We start from the raw sequence: 14,528 nt of genomic DNA, 5'->3' as shown, positions 1-14,528 counted from the left end.
CAGACGCGCAGCTGCAGTGATAGAGCAGCACCCACAGGTGACCTGAGGGGTCTAAGGCCTGCTGCTGGAGGTGCCGTGCCCTTCAGGGTGTGTCCCGGCCAGCTGGAGGCCACCTCCGGCCCCTGACGGTTGCAGTCTCCCCGCACTGAGTGCCGAGCGTCTGCAGGGCGGCCTGCCCCATTACCCTGTGGCATCCTCATTAGCACCACGATGTTGTGCCCATTTTACAGATGAGCAGGTGGAGGCAGAGAGAACCAGTCACACAGTGACTGAGCCCGGACTCAGAGCCCCGCCTGCCTCGTGCCCCGGGCACCGGTGAAAGTGACTAGGGTTTTCCTCTGGCGACCTTCCTCTGGGACGGCGTTCAGGGATTTGCTATCAGGCGCTGCAGTTCCCCTCTCTGAGGTCGGTCCCTGTTTTCCCATTTTACAAACGGGAAAGGTGAATCTCAAGAAGAAGCGACCTGCCAGTGACACGGCCGGGACGGCGTCCACGGGAAGTACCAGGGCCACAGAGCCGCTCGGGCCGGCCGGGGAGGTAGAGGCAGAGGGGAGGAGGCGCGGAGCGAGCTCTCCTGCCGCCGCGGCTCCCAGCCAAGCCGGGCGGGGCCGGGGCGGGGCGGGGCCTCGCGGCCGGGGCGGGGCAGGCGGGGGCCCTGGGCCGCCACCTCGCGCCGCGCAGTGCCTTCCCGGAGCGCGTCCTCGTCGCCGGTGAGTGGGGGCCTGGCGCCGAGGGGGCGGCGGGCGGGGCGGCCCCGCGCAGGTGCGACCCCGATAGCGCCCGCGCGCCGGGACGGGGCCCGAGGGCAAACGGAGGCAGGAGGGGGCAGGCTGGAGCTGCGGGGCGGGGACCTTAGTGGGCCGCGGGGAGCAGCACCAGGGGACTCGGTACCGGGGTGGCGGGCTGTCGGGACCCTCACCTCCGCGGTCGGGGCGCCTGTGCCGCGGGATTCCCGGGGCGAGCGGGAGTTCGGAGGAGGAGAACTGGAGCCATCCGGCCCGGCCCGGCCCGGCCCGGCCCCGCCCCGCCCCGCCCCGCCCCGCCCCGCCCCGCCCCACCGCCGCCCCACCGCCGCCCCCCCGCGCCCCGCCCCGCCCCACCTCCGGCCCCCCGCGCCCCGCCCCTGCGCCCCCGCGCCCCGCCCCCGCGCGCCCCTCCTCCGCTCGGGCCTGGCGGGAAGCGGAGCCACCGGGAGGGACCCGACACTCCCGATTCCCGCCCATTGCCGTTGAGCAAGCCGGATGGCGGTGGCGGGGGAGGGCGGGGGTGGCCGAACGGGGTACCGAGAAGGTCACGAAATGCCTTGGCTCCGGGTCCACTTGAGACTTTCCGTTTCTAGGCGGGGAAACCCAGAGCACCTGGGCAGGGTATTTGCGCACAGCCCGTTAAGGCCCCGAGTGTCCTAAAACCGGGTCCCGAGCTTCCCAGTTCAGTGCTCGGGTGCAACGTCGCCGGGGAGGGGTCTGGTGTGGGCAGAAGGCGGCCTGGGACCTGCCTGCCCGTTGCCGTCCTGCAGCGGTAGGGCACTGGGGCTTCCGGCCGTGAGCACCCTGCAGAGTTCTGGGGACCCGCCTGCTGGCCGGGCCAGCCGGGGAGCCTGTCTGGCTGGCCTGCTGGTGCGTCGGGGACCCGTACCAGCCATGTGCTCTACAGCCGAGGCGGGTACGGGGGGGGGGGGGTACGGGGGGGGGGCGGGGGGGTACGGCCGAGGGAGGCTGGGCTGGGGCCTCCCCTAGGGACCGTTGACTGCGGCTGATCCGAAAGGGTACAAGAAGGGTGCCAGGGTACCTGGCATGCAGCAGGCCCTGGACCAAGAGACTTGGCTGGCAGAGTGTGGGCCTCGAGCCTCCAGTGCTTCCGTGGGGCGAAGTGGGGAGCCCCGCGGGGCCTCGCATTGGACGTCTGCTTCATGGAGAAACGGTGTTTGTCCACTGCCTTGAAAGGACCCCAGGAGCAAGGCGAAGGGGGAGGCGGGAGGCTTGTTTCCAGATGGCTGCGCAGTACACCCAGAGGGAGGCTCAGAGGGGATCCTTTGAGCTGAGGGAAACTGAGGCTCACCCAGGAGCCCCTGTGCAGGGTGACACAGTGACAAAGGTGGGCCAGGGTTTGAACCACTCGGGTTCCAGCCTCCGCTGGCTGTGTGCTGCTGTGTCAGGGACTGAATCAGCCAGAAACCCTTGACCATGGGGTGCTCAGGGGTGCGGTGAGGGGCTGGGGCGCCAAGGGAGGGAGCCTCCCTTTTCCTAAATACACTTTCGCATCTTCATTATTTTGTTTTGGAATCTGTTTCTTTTATTTGTACTTTCATTTACTTATTTCTGATTGGGCAGCCGTGCCTGAATATGCTCTTTGTGTTTAGAAAAGTAGTCGTTCTCCGTGTAGCAAATTCCCCCTTGTCCCTCCCAGCCCCACCCCGCCCCAGACCTCCTGGTTACCAGCTGGCAGCGGCCCCTTCCCGACCTGCTGGCTGGTGTACTGGGTACTTGCATAATGAAAAAGATTCAAGAGGTTCTAACGCAGATGATCAGCTGTGAGTCATTTTAAAAAAGAAAAGAGCCTCGGGGCGCTTGGGTGGCTCAGTGGGTTAAAGCCTCTGCCTTCGGCTCCTGTCATGATCTCAGGGTCCTGGGATCGAGCCCCGAATCGGGCTCTCTGCTAGGCAGGGAGCCTGCTTCCCGTCTCTCTCTGCCTGCCTCTCTGCCCACTTGTGATCTCCATCTGTCAAAAAATAAATAAATTTAACAAAAAAAAAAAAAAAAAAGAAAGAAAAAGAGAAAGGAGCCTTAACACCAGTCTGGGTACAGCGCGGGCGGAGAGAATCAGAGAAACAAACTCTTTGTTCTCTGTCCCGGGGGCAGGGGGGCAGTTTCTGCCACCTTCTGTAGGGGAGGCCTTGGGGAACAGGAGGGGCCCCCAGGGACTCACTAGCCGAGCCCCCACTTCACAGATGGGGACAGAGAGGCCTGGGAGGTGAGACCGTAGGGCCAGAAAGGGGTCTGGAGTCTCTTGGCGGGGAGCAGGACCGCAGCTACTTGAGGACAGGAGATCCTGAGGCGAGCCCCTCCCCCCCTTGGGAGGACAGAGAGGATTCAGTTCCTGTCACTGCTGCCCTTGGCTGAGAAGGGGTCTGATGCCTTATGGGGCCTGGGACACTCACTGGCGCTGGGGCTGGAGGGAGTGAGCCTCTTGGCCCTGAGAATCTTGTGACTCTGGGCAGAGGGCAGGACCGCTGAGGTAGGGTGGGAGGCCCCTCGGCCCTCTGGGCAGGCTGTGAGTGCCCTGTTGCGATGAGAAGGAGATGAGAGAAGGAGATGACAAGGTTAAGTGGCCTTGTGGCCCAGAGCTGAGGCCAGCAGACTCCCCGCTCAGGGGCGGGGGAGCCCGGGGCCTGAGAGTCACACAGACCTGGAAAATTCTGGGACTCCCTGTGCCTCGGTGTCCTCATCTGGACGGTGGGACTAGTAGTGTCCCCGGTGGAGGCCAGGAGGGTGTGGCCGCTGGTGGCCACCTCTGCAGCCGCCGTGAGGCGTGAGTGAGGTCTGAGCATCAGGGTGAGCCAGCACGATCACCGCTCGTTTCCCAGAGACCTAGAACCTTCTCCAGATCCCAAGTCCTGAGCCCTCTGCTCTGGCCCTTCTCGGCCTCTGTTTTGGAAGTGCGCCTCGGTGAGTGGCCCCAGGCCCGGGGGCGGAGCCGTGTGTGAAGCCTTCTGCCCCACTGACCGTCCAGCGCCCGCCTGGCTCATGTCTTCCAGCCTTGGGTCCGTGCCACGGGGCCGCTTCTTCCCCCAGAGGAAATGGGGCGAGTGGCCCCAGCACGGACAGCCACAGTCCCTCACTTGTCTGATCCTCGCTTGAGCCTCCCGGTGACCCCGCGAAGCAGGCAGGACAGGTTGTACCTGTCTGATGTGAGGGAAACTGAGGCCCAGAGGGGAGCTTTGGCCTGGGATTGCAAAATAAACTGGAGGCAAGCCAACATCTGGGTTCACAGTCACCACTGATGTTGATGGAAGTCAAGGGTGTGTGGGCGGCTTTGCCCTTCTGCTGAGTCCTTTCCCAGTGACGGGTGCTCCCTGACTTTCCCCGGCCCTCCCTGGGACCCCCTCCCAGAGCAGCTCTCTCTCAGGTCTGCCTGGGCTAGCCCAGCCCAGTCCAGCGGAGCGTGACTCAGCCTGGTGGGTCCCGCAGTTGGGTGATTCAGGAGCTGGGGCCACAGGAAGCTCCCCGTCTGGGCTTTCTCTGGGTGAGGCATCTGGCCTTTTTGTGTTTGACCTGTGAGCTGGGCAGACTCTCCGATCCCCGAGGCCCGTGAAACATGAAACAGTCAGGGTCTAGAAGGGGCAGCGGGAGTGGGGGCAGGAACACGGGGCTCAGATCCTGCTCTGTCACCGAGGCCTTAGGAAAGCCACCACCCTCTTGCCGGCTGTGGTTTGTTCTGCACAACAGGGGGGCTCGGTTGATGGGCTCTATGGCCCCCTTGGCGGGCAACGCAGGCAAGTCCTGTGTGGTACTTCCTGGGCATGGGCTGGGACAGGAGCGCTCCTGCCCACGGAACCTTGTGGAGAAATGTGGGCCGGTGCTGCAGTGTGGGGAAGCTCACAAATGCTCGGTGGCAGAGGCCAGACCCCAAAGGCCACATACTGTATGATTCCATTTACATGAAATGTCCAGCGAAGGTAAGTCGGCAGAGACGGAGGGCGGATTGCTGGTAACAGGGCGCTGGGGGAGGGAGGGCCCCGGCGTGGCTGCAGTGGGTGCGGGCGTTCATTTGGGTGATGGAAATGGTTTGGAACTTGGCATGGACGGTGACGGCAAGACGTCGGACGTGCGCCAAATGCCCCTGAATCGTGCGCTCTAAATGCTTCATTTCATGTTCCTCAGATTTTACCTCGATTAAAAAAAAAAACAAAAAAAAAAACAGAAGAAAATCCCGGGACAGGAACCACTGACAGTCTCAGAGCAGGAGTGATGTGGTGGGAGTGGGAGGCTCGGAGGGCCCTGGGGGCAGGGGGAGCGGGGGCTGGGGCCGGGGTCCGGGCAGGAGTCGGGGCAGTGCAGACTGTTATCCAAACCAGGACACTTCTTGTTTAATGTTTTACTTTGAGCCAATTGTAGACTTACAGAGAAGGTACAAAAGTAGTAGAGAGAGTCCTCCTCCAGCGTCCCCCCAGCGGGGACGTCACCGTGGTGTGGCCCTGGCCACCACGGCCCCCTGGAGCTCCGCCAGGTGCGGTTTTGCCTTTTCGGTGAGAATACCACAGCGCGTCTGTCCGCCTCTGCAGACCTTATCAGGGGTTCGTGCTGCCCGTGTGTCCTGTCCTGGCGGCATTCACCTTGAGCGCCTGTAGGAGGGACGCCTCAGAGCGTGTGGGGGCCGTCAGTTTGAAACTAAGTGGGTATAAAGTGGGACCGTCCCGTGTTGTGGGAGAAGGGACAAAGGGTGACACTGAGGAGACTCGAGGTCTGGCCCATTTTGGTGCCTGACCCTCCAGCCCCTCCTCTCAGCTTCTGGGCCTCAGTTTCCCTGTCTGCATGGGAGGGTTAGGACGGCGAGAAGGCCCCCCACCTGCCCAGCCTTGTCACGTTCCAGGGGAGGCCTAGGGCTTTGACCACAGCTCCTGTGGCGGCCCAAGCACTGTGACTTTGCTGCAGACCCGACATATTTGTTAGGCGGGCTGGGCTGGGCAGGGCTGGGTCCCCGTGGCTGCTGAGGAGGCCTGAGCCCGCGCCATGTGACCCGGTGGTGAGCCCACCGGGGCGGCCAGGTCCCGGGGATGTGTCTGGAGACCCAACCCCACCTGGCAGGAGCACAGGGCCAGCGTCCTCCCGACGGTGGTGAAACAGACCCTCCCGCTCACCCAGGGACAGTCCTGTGCATCCCGGAAGCCGGGGGTCAGGGCAGGAGGGCAGGGGAGGGAGGAGCACAGAACATGGGCTGCTGGGCACCCGCGTCACATGCCCAGCCCTCGACGGTCATCCTCACAGCGCACCTGGGTCTCGACCTTGGGGGATGGAGGGATTGTCCCAATTCTACAGATGAGAAGACCGAGGCCGGAGGAGGGAGGAACCAGTCAGTCATGAGAGGGCAGAGCTGGAATCTGCTTCTCCCATCGTCCTTTTTAAAATGATGCACACTGGGGCGTCTGGGCGGCTCAGTCGGTGAAGCGTCTGCCTCTGGCTCAGGTCATGATCCCGGGGTCCTGGGATCGAGCCCCGCATCGGGCTCCCGGCTCAGCGGAGAGTCTGCTTCTCCCTCTGACCCTCTCCACCCCCTTGTGCTCTGTCACTCTCTATCTTAAATAAATAAAATCTTTAAAAGAATAAAATGATGCTCATTATAGACCTTTTGGAAAACAATAAAGACAGAATTCCCACTGTCAAGGGCAGCCCTTAGGATCCCCAGCTGCCCGCTTGCAGAGGGGCCCTGGGCCGGTGCCTCCCCACTCCCGGCCTCGGGTCTGCACTGGCCGGTGGGATAAGAGGGGGTAGTTCCCGGCAGGGCAAGCAGCGCTCGCTCTGTGATCATGAAGAGGCTGTGAGTAGAACACCTTCGTGAATCTGTTAGTTTTTAAAATGCCTGTCTCTGTCATTTATTTTTTTTTTTTAATTGGGGTGATTCTGTAGTCAAGTTTATATGCATGCCTCTTTCTTTGCTTAATGTTATGTTGAGGACAATTTTTACATTATTAGAGTCTTCAAAAGCTGGATTTGGGGGGGTTGAGCAGGCCTTCATGGTCCCTGCTTGTTGGGGATGAAGGTTGCTTCACATTTCATGGGGCTTTCCGGGGCCCCAGGCCAGCAGCAGCCGCCTGTCCCCAGGGCAGCCTTCACCCTTTGCTCTGAAGGCCTGATGATTGCACGGCCTTTCCCCTGCATCTGCTGTCCCTTCCTGTGTCCCTGTGTGGGATCCCCTGCATCTGCTGTCCCTCCCTGTGTCCCTGTGTGGGAGGTGCTCACGGTCCTGGCCAGGACCATCGTTTCCTTGATCCCGGATCCGGGGGTACCCTTTCCAAGCTCTGTGTTCCTCGCAGGGACTCTCCCGTTCCGTCCGCCCTGGGTGCCCAGCCCCCACCTAGCAGGTCGAGCTGCGGGTTTGCTGAACTCGATCTGGACGTGCAAACACCTCCAGTTTCTCCAGTTAGGACCAGAGTGTGGCAGGGGGGGCCCAGCCTCCTCATTTTATGGTGGGGGAACCCGAGTCCCAGTTGGGGTGCTCACAGGCCGGGGGTCCCACAGCAGGTCCAGTCGGAGCTAGCCCGAGATGCCCGGCCAGTGTCCCCCCCCGCCCTCCCCCCCCGGCCTGCCATCACTCTGGACTCTCAGCCCCGATGAGCAGTTCAGCCCGCCGGGGCCTCACCCTCTGCTGGGCGCCTAGTAGGTCCTCGAGCAGACCTTAGGGCCGCTGGGGAAGGGGACATAGCCGATGAGCGCAATGGACAGACCTGATGACTGGGTCCCCAGCCCTCAGGGCGGCAGCACCCAGGCTGGACACAGGGCCCTTCCCTGCCCCTTGCGAGCCCTTCAGGGTGGCCGAGGGGCCCTCGCTAGTTTTGAACTCTTGCTAACTCCTGTTCTTTCCCACCTGCCACCTCTGTGAGCCTGGGTCGCAGGGTGGGAGCAGCTTTTTGACTGGGCAGAGGCTGGCCCCAGAGTGCTGTGGGACTCCAAGCAGGCTGCTTTCCCTCTCTGACACAGAGGGAAGGAAAGGTGATTTTAGGGTGGGCCTTTAGGGGGGTGGTAAAATACCTGTGTGCCTGGGTAAATCCCCCCCACTGGGCGGGGCCCAGGTAGCCGGTGTCGCTATCCCATTCTACAGAGGGGGAAACTGAGGCCCAGAGAGTTGAAGTGACTTGCCTGAGGTCACAGGGAGGTAGTGGGGAGTCAGGATTTGAGCCAAGCTCTGTGATTCAAGTTGTTGAATGAATGAATGAATGAATGAATGATTGAATGGTGAGAGAGGGAATGAGAGGTACTGGAATGTGGCACACAGGGTGTGGCCCGATGCGGGCTTCTCTGAGCGCTGGGCTGTCCTTTGGGCTGGGGAGGAAGGGCTGGGAGGCTCTCTGGGTGGAGGGGACAGGAACTGGCCTTGAATCAGAGGAGGGGTCACTTGACAGGAGACCCAAGGTCAAGGGTGGGGGTGAGAGAGAGGTACAGGATGCTGGCAGCCGGGAGAGGAGCCAAGGTGGGACCCGCTGTGGGGGTGGGGTCGCCCAGAGGCTCCTGCCACTCCAGGCAGCCTTTGGGTTTGGGGCGGGCGGGGCAGGAGATGTGGGGTGGAAATGTGCTCACTGGAGCTATTGCATGGGGCTGGCAGGGTCTGCCCGGGTGAACCCAGCCCCTTCCTGCCCAGGGCTTGGGGAAGCCTCGCCCCAGTTCTGGAGCACCTCCCCCTCACCCCACCCCTGTCTTCTCTTGCAGAACTTTCCAGAGCAGCAACCGCCACAGCAGCAATGGCCCCGCCTTGGGTGCCCGCCATGGGCTTCACCCTGGTGCCCAGCCTGGGGGGCTTCCTGGGCTCGTACTACGTCCGCGGGGAGGGGCTCCGCTGGTATGCCAGCTTGCAGAAGCCCACGTGGCACCCGCCCCGCTGGGCGCTGGGCCCCATCTGGGGCACCCTCTACTCGGCCATGGGGTAGGTGGGCTGGGCCGTCACTCCCTCGCGAGGCCGGGGGCAGAGCTTCTCCTCCATGTGCTCCTGGGGCAGCAGGCGTTTTCCGGGCCGGAACTTTCTCCTCCAGGGCGTCCAGGGAGGGGCGGGCCGGGCCGTATGGCTGGCACCCTGGCTGTTTTCGCAACTCTGGGGGGGGCTGTGTGGGGGAGGTGGCCTCTGTGTCAAGTTCAGACCTGGGCAGCTTCCAAGACCAATAGTGGCAGCAACAGTAACAATTCTCTCAGCTACCGCTGTGGAGCTCAGTGCCAGGGTCTGGGTTAATTTTCAAGACCACCCACTTGACAAGGGGCCTCCTGCAGGAAACCCTGTGACTACACCCCTGGAGAGGAAGAGTTGGAGGGGGAGGGCACCCCCTGGTGGCTCTATTGGGAACTGCACCCAGCCTGTGAGGCCAGCTCCCTGCCCTCCTTCTGGAATGTTCCCTGCATCCTGGGTCTAATGCCAGCCCAGTACAGGATGGGGCTGCAGATGCCAGGCACCTGGGCAGCAGGTAGCAGAACCCAGGCTGGATGCCATGGGGTTCTGATGGGAATAGTCTGTACAACCTGGGGGTCCTTTGGGCACCAGCCCCAGCCGTCCCAGGCCCCGCCCAGCCGGGCTCCCAGCTCTTCCTGTGTCCTGCTTTCTCCTCCCCGATCCTGGCCCAGGCACCTCCGGCTCTGCTTCTCCTTGCTTCAGCCTCCAGGCCTCCCACTCCTTCTTGGCTTTCCTCCAGTGAGATCCTGGTAAAGCCCAAATATGACCCTCGTCTCTCCTTAGTGGGACGCTGCAGAGGCTCCCCGTGATACTGATAAGGTCAAATCTCTCATGGAGTAAAGAGCTCAGACTCTGGCCCCGGCCACCTGGGTTCAAATCCTGCCTTCACCCACTGGTTGCCTGCCAAGAGATCTTAGTCACTTTCCCACTCTGTGCCTCAGTTTCCCCACCTGTAACACAGGGGTGATAATATTGCCCACTTCACAGCATTATCATGAAAGTGAAATGAGTTGGTACTTGGAACGAGTCAGAGCAGTTCCCACATGTGTACATGCTGGGGGCCACTCGTTGTTCCTGTTGGCGGCGTAACTGCCTCCCCCTCATGGTTCTAAGGACCCCCATGACCAGGTCCCCATCTGCCTCTTCAGCCTCGCCTCTCTGCTGCCCCCCAGACCTCAGCCTCCTGGCCCACAGGCCCCTAACCTGCCCCTAAGCATTTGCAAACGCTTCTTTTCTCCCCCTAGCAGACTCGTACTTGCCCACTAAGGCCCAGCCAAAATGTCCTGTCCTCTGTGCAGGCGCCCCGTCTAGGTTAGGAGCCTCTTTCTCACTCAGATCCTGATGATGAAAATGGTAGATATTTACTGAGTGTCCCACGTGCCAGGCGCTGACCTAAGCCTCTCCAGGATATTAAATCCTCGCAGCAGTCCTGGGAGCAAAAAAGGCCCAGAGAAGTCAAGCAACTTCCCTGAGGTCACACAGCAGTCAGTGGTAGAGCATAGCCGAGACACCACTATGCCGTCCCGTAGGTGAGCCTGGCTCAGGCAGGCTTTTGGTCTCTTCCCTGCTGGTGCCCTGACTGGTAGCCTCTGTTTCAGGTATGGCTCCTACATGGTCTGGAAAGAGCTGGGGGGCTTCTCGGAGGAAGCTGTGGTTCCCCTGGGTCTCTATACCGGGCAGCTGGCCTTGAACTGGGCATGGCCTCCCATCTTCTTTGGCAGCCGACAAATGGGTTGGGTAAGTGTGGCCTTGGTCCTTGGAGATGGGCTGCGGAGGAGCGACCCTTCCTTGGGGGACGTAGGGCATCACATCCTAGATGGGGGAAAGGTCTGAAGATCCAGGGGAGGGGTGGCACATAGCATCTCGCTGGAGCTTTTAGGGGCCTCCCGTGGAGCCCTCAGCTGCTTTTCCTCCAGTGGAGGAAGCTTGCGGGGTTCTGACAGCACCAGACACGCTCACTGGCTTAGTCGGAGGGTCATCGTATGGGAAAACATGACGCCTGTTGCCCTGTGTCCCTCACACGGCGTGGATCAGGCGGGGGTGATTGTCCTCATTTTACAGATGGGAAACTGAGGCAGAGAACGAGGGACTTGGCAGGGTCACTCGGGGGTGGGACGGAGTGCTCCCTGGAGTGCACCCCACGAGGGGCCAGCAGGGACACGCACCCGGTGAGCACAAGCAACCTCAGGCCTCCCTGTCCCCCGCCCCCCGCCCGTGTCTCTGCAGGCGCTGGTGGACCTCCTGCTGACGGGCGGGCTGGCAGGAGCCACGGCCGTGGCCTGGCACCGGGTGAGCCCGCCGGCCGCCCGCCTGCTCTACCCGTACCTGGCCTGGCTGGCCTTCGCGGCCGCGCTCAACTACTGCGTGTGGCGGGACAACCGAAGCTGGCGCGGGGGCCGGCGGCTCGCCGAATGAAAGTGCACCGTCCTCCGCGGACCCCAGCTGCTGCCGATCAGATGCTGCCCGGGGTGGCGGCCCGTGTGCTTCTGTGGCCGCCTGGCCTGCGGGTCTGTCTGGGTCTCGGCCCCGGGGGTCATCGCCGGCTGCAGAGGTGCCCCAGGCCGAGCCTCTGTGCCAGGAACGGTGTCCTGCGCTTCCTGCTCCGCTCCAAGTGCGCTCTCGGAACACGGGAGGCTAGAAGCCAAATAAAGTTTGTGACCTCCTGAGTGGCCTTTTTACTTGGGGGGGGTCCCCTGGCTGTGGGGAGGGAGGGGTGCTCACCCCACTGCCGGCTGTGGTCAGCGCTTCGCTGGTGCTTCTCGGGTCCCTCCCAAGACCTCTGAGAGGCGGGGTGGCCTTCCCCGGAGCAGAGCAGCCCAGGTTCGGCCCGGAGCCCACACACAGGCGCTGCTGTGTAGACTGGTGCACATCAGGCCTGGGGCTCCATCCTGTCCACTCCCTAAGCCTCCAGAAAGCTAGGCGCAGGGCATGGGCCCGTAGTCTGCCGGGGCTGCTGGCACAGGGCCCTTGCGGGCCTCGGCGGGGACGGGGCTGGGCCCAGAGCTGGGGACACCGCCCGACCTGCCCCCGGGGGGCCGGGGGCAGCCCCGTAAACACCGGATCAGCAGTGAGGCCCGGAGACTGCAGCCCCTCGCTGGCCCAGGCCTCCCCAGGTGGGGACGTGTCACCCCCAGCTTTGTCCAGGTCCAGGTCCTCTGCAGGCAGCCGCTGGGGGCAGGGGAGGCGGGCGGAGGCCTGTCACCAGGCAGGCTCCCCAGCGGGACACCCCCGCTCCAGCGGGAAGCCGCGGTCTGGGCCTCCGTTGCATCGCAGCCGGGCACCTGGGCACCGGGGGGCCTGGGACCTGTGGGCCTTTGGCGGCTTGTTTTGTCCGGCTCTTGGTCACTCACACAGGCAAACGTCTTGTCTTCGCTGTCATTTGGGCAGGCCGGGCGCTCTGCTGCCGGCTCCGTGGCCTTTGCCCTCTTCTCACATTCAGACGGACCCGGTTACAACGTTAGGAGAGACAGCAGACCACAGCTCGGCCCAGCGCAGGGAGGGGCTCTCTCCCCCGGCTGTCACCTCCGCTGGGACTGGACGGGGGCAGACTGTGCCCTGCGGGGAGCGCCGGCAGCACCTCGGCCAGCTCCCAGGCCGTTTCTCTGATGCTCCCCAGAGGACAGGGCTCCGGTGCACGACTCTTTGATCATCCTTTCTATTATTTTCCGAAGTTCTCCAAGATGGTCCGGGGTGGGGGGCCCCGAAGTGTCATCCCAGGCCCCCGTGGGCCCCTCAGATGTGCTATACTTAGCACTTACGTGCCCCTGAGACTCTGCAACCCTTTCAGTGACGCTCATGCAGACTCTTTGTCCCACTTGCTGTGGCTTTGTTCCTCTCCAGCGGCATCCCACAGGCCTGCTCCCGGCCACACGACACGTGGCCACAGAAATGGCTAGACAAATGGACGAGACAGATGTACTTAGCCATTGCGTCGGCCGCTTTCTTGTGACGCTCTCTCCCTGCCCCAGTTCTTCCTAAGTAGACCGCCTTCTTTCCTTTCCTGAGCTTTGGCTTCCACTAGCAACGTGAGGCTAGTGGTTTGATGGGAAAATCTGTTATCTCGTGGATGTGGAGTCCTTCTGCTCTGCACTCCTTCTTGGAGCTACTTGGAGCCATTGAAGTCTTAAATCCGGGCACTTGCTTCCCTCTGTAGCCAGCTGGCCACAAAGGACACAGGACAAGGTGATTCACCCAGCTCAGGAGGGCTCGGCCGGCCGGCCATCGGCAGGGAGGCAGCAGCGACTGTCAGGCGTGTGCCGAGTGCTTTAACGTTTCCATCGACCCCTGCAGATCTCTGGTACCAAGAGGTTCTAACTACGTCGGTGCCTCTCCAGGAAGGAGCTGCCATGTTTGGTGGTGTTTGTGTGGCCACGGATCATCACTGAGGACCTTTCTAGATTTTGCTGTCAGCCTCTCAAGCTTTACCTTTTGGATTTCTTTTGTGTGGTTCTGTAGAACTTTGGTACAATGAATACTATGGCTGTGACTCCCCGGTCAACTCCAGATGTCCAGCTCTTACAGATTTTGCCCTCTGATGAATTCTGAACATGGGGGCGCCTGGTGGGGGGGTTGGTCTGTTGGGCGTCTGCCTTTGGCTCAGGTTGTGATCCCAGGGTCCTGGGACCGAGCTCGGCATCAGGCTCTCTGCTCAGTGGCGAGTCTGTGTCTCCCTCTTCCTCTGTCCTTCCTCCCTCTAACCCCGTGCACTCTCTCTCAGATAAAGTCTTTAAAAAAAAAAATTCTCAACACAAGTGACCCCAGTGAAGAGAATACCAGAAAGAAGCATTTCCAGGTAAGAACCATCTACACTGCAAGCGGTCTGGTCTTTAAGCGCAGTGGGAGCCCTGCCTGATGCCCTTCCTCGGGGGTCGTCTGATTTCCACTGATGAGAGGCGCAAGGACGTCTAGAGCCTTGCTTATAATTAAGAGCCTGTTTATAATTAAGAGAGCCTGGATCATGTGGTCCTCTGATCGCTCAGAGTGTCCTGGGTAGTCGGGTTTGAAGTGAACTGGTAATGAGCAGATCCACCCTCCCTGTTGGGCGTCTGGATGAATGCCCTGGTGTGAGTGCCCGTCCAGGGGGCACAGGCCGTCGTCCCCTGCAGGGCACATGACCATCAGTATGTTGCAGGGCCTCTGCCCACCACGAGGGGGCATCACTGGGCTGGCCGGCAGTGCTCACGCCCCTCCTGCATCCGCCCCCTGGACCCTCTGGCTGTCCAGAGCAGCTAGGGTTTCCCATTACCCCCAGTCCCAGGGTGAGGAACAGGTAGGAAGAGAATCCCGTGTCCTGAGGCCCCAGCAGTGTGCGCTGAGCCAGGATCAGGGCTGGCACGAGGACAAGGCTCCCAGGTGCTGCCCGTGATGCCGAGGGGACCCCCGGCTCCGCATCTGTCCCTGCTGTATTCTGCTCTGAAACGGAACCAGTGCTGGGGAATCCAGCTTTGGGGGAGGAAGCTGCTGTGGCTGAGTGTTCCCCCACACCCCTATGATGAATCCTACCCTCCGCCGTGTGATAGTCACAGGAGGTGGGGACTCCAGGAAGGGATCAGGTCACGAGGGTGGTGCCCTCACGAATGGGGTCAGTGTCCTTACAAGAGACCCCACAAAGCTCCCTTGCCCCTTCCCACGTGAGGACACCACGAGGGTGGCCATCTGCGAACCAGGAAGAGGGCCCTTATAGACGCCGAGTCTGCCGCCCCAATCCCAGGACGCCCCCACTCCAGAACCGTGAGGAAGGAACTCCTGTCGGGCGAGGCCCCGGGTTGTGGTATTGTTACCGCAGCCCTAACGGACCCAGATGGGCACCTGGCAGCCCAAACGCCATCTTCTCTCGTTTCTCCAAGGGGACGTCTTGATATTTTGGTTTTCTCCGACAA

At 62.0% G+C, this 14,528-nt stretch overlaps 1 protein-coding gene across 1 annotated transcript; it reads left to right on the top strand.

Moving 5' to 3' along the window:
• The first annotated feature begins 623 nt into the window (after positions 1-623).
• TSPO (translocator protein) lies at positions 624-11,315 on the top strand. The gene is made up of 4 exons (XM_046013128.1): positions 624-710; positions 8,421-8,634; positions 10,248-10,386; positions 10,876-11,315. Exons 2-4 carry the CDS (start codon positions 8,453-8,455, stop codon positions 11,062-11,064), a joined length of 510 nt encoding a protein of 169 aa, XP_045869084.1. The 5' UTR covers positions 624-710; positions 8,421-8,452; the 3' UTR covers positions 11,065-11,315.
• The last annotated feature ends 3,213 nt before the right edge of the window (positions 11,316-14,528 follow it).

This window comes from Meles meles, chromosome 7 (genome assembly GCF_922984935.1).
Source record: "Meles meles chromosome 7, mMelMel3.1 paternal haplotype, whole genome shotgun sequence".
NCBI lineage: Eukaryota > Metazoa > Chordata > Mammalia > Carnivora > Mustelidae > Meles > Meles meles.
This window is presented reverse-complemented; position numbering and strand designations above follow the sequence as displayed.

Excerpts from the sequence above, each read along its gene's own strand:
- TSPO (XM_046013128.1), top strand. The coding sequence starts at position 8,453 with ATGGCCCCGCCTTGGGTGCCCGCCATGGGCTTCACCCTGGTGCCCAGC. Across the intron at positions 8,635-10,247 it reads ACCCTCTACTCGGCCATGGG|GTATGGCTCCTACATGGTCT; the intron begins GTAGGTGGGCTG and ends CCTCTGTTTCAG. Across the intron at positions 10,387-10,875 it reads GCAGCCGACAAATGGGTTGG|GCGCTGGTGGACCTCCTGCT; the intron begins GTAAGTGTGGCC and ends GTGTCTCTGCAG.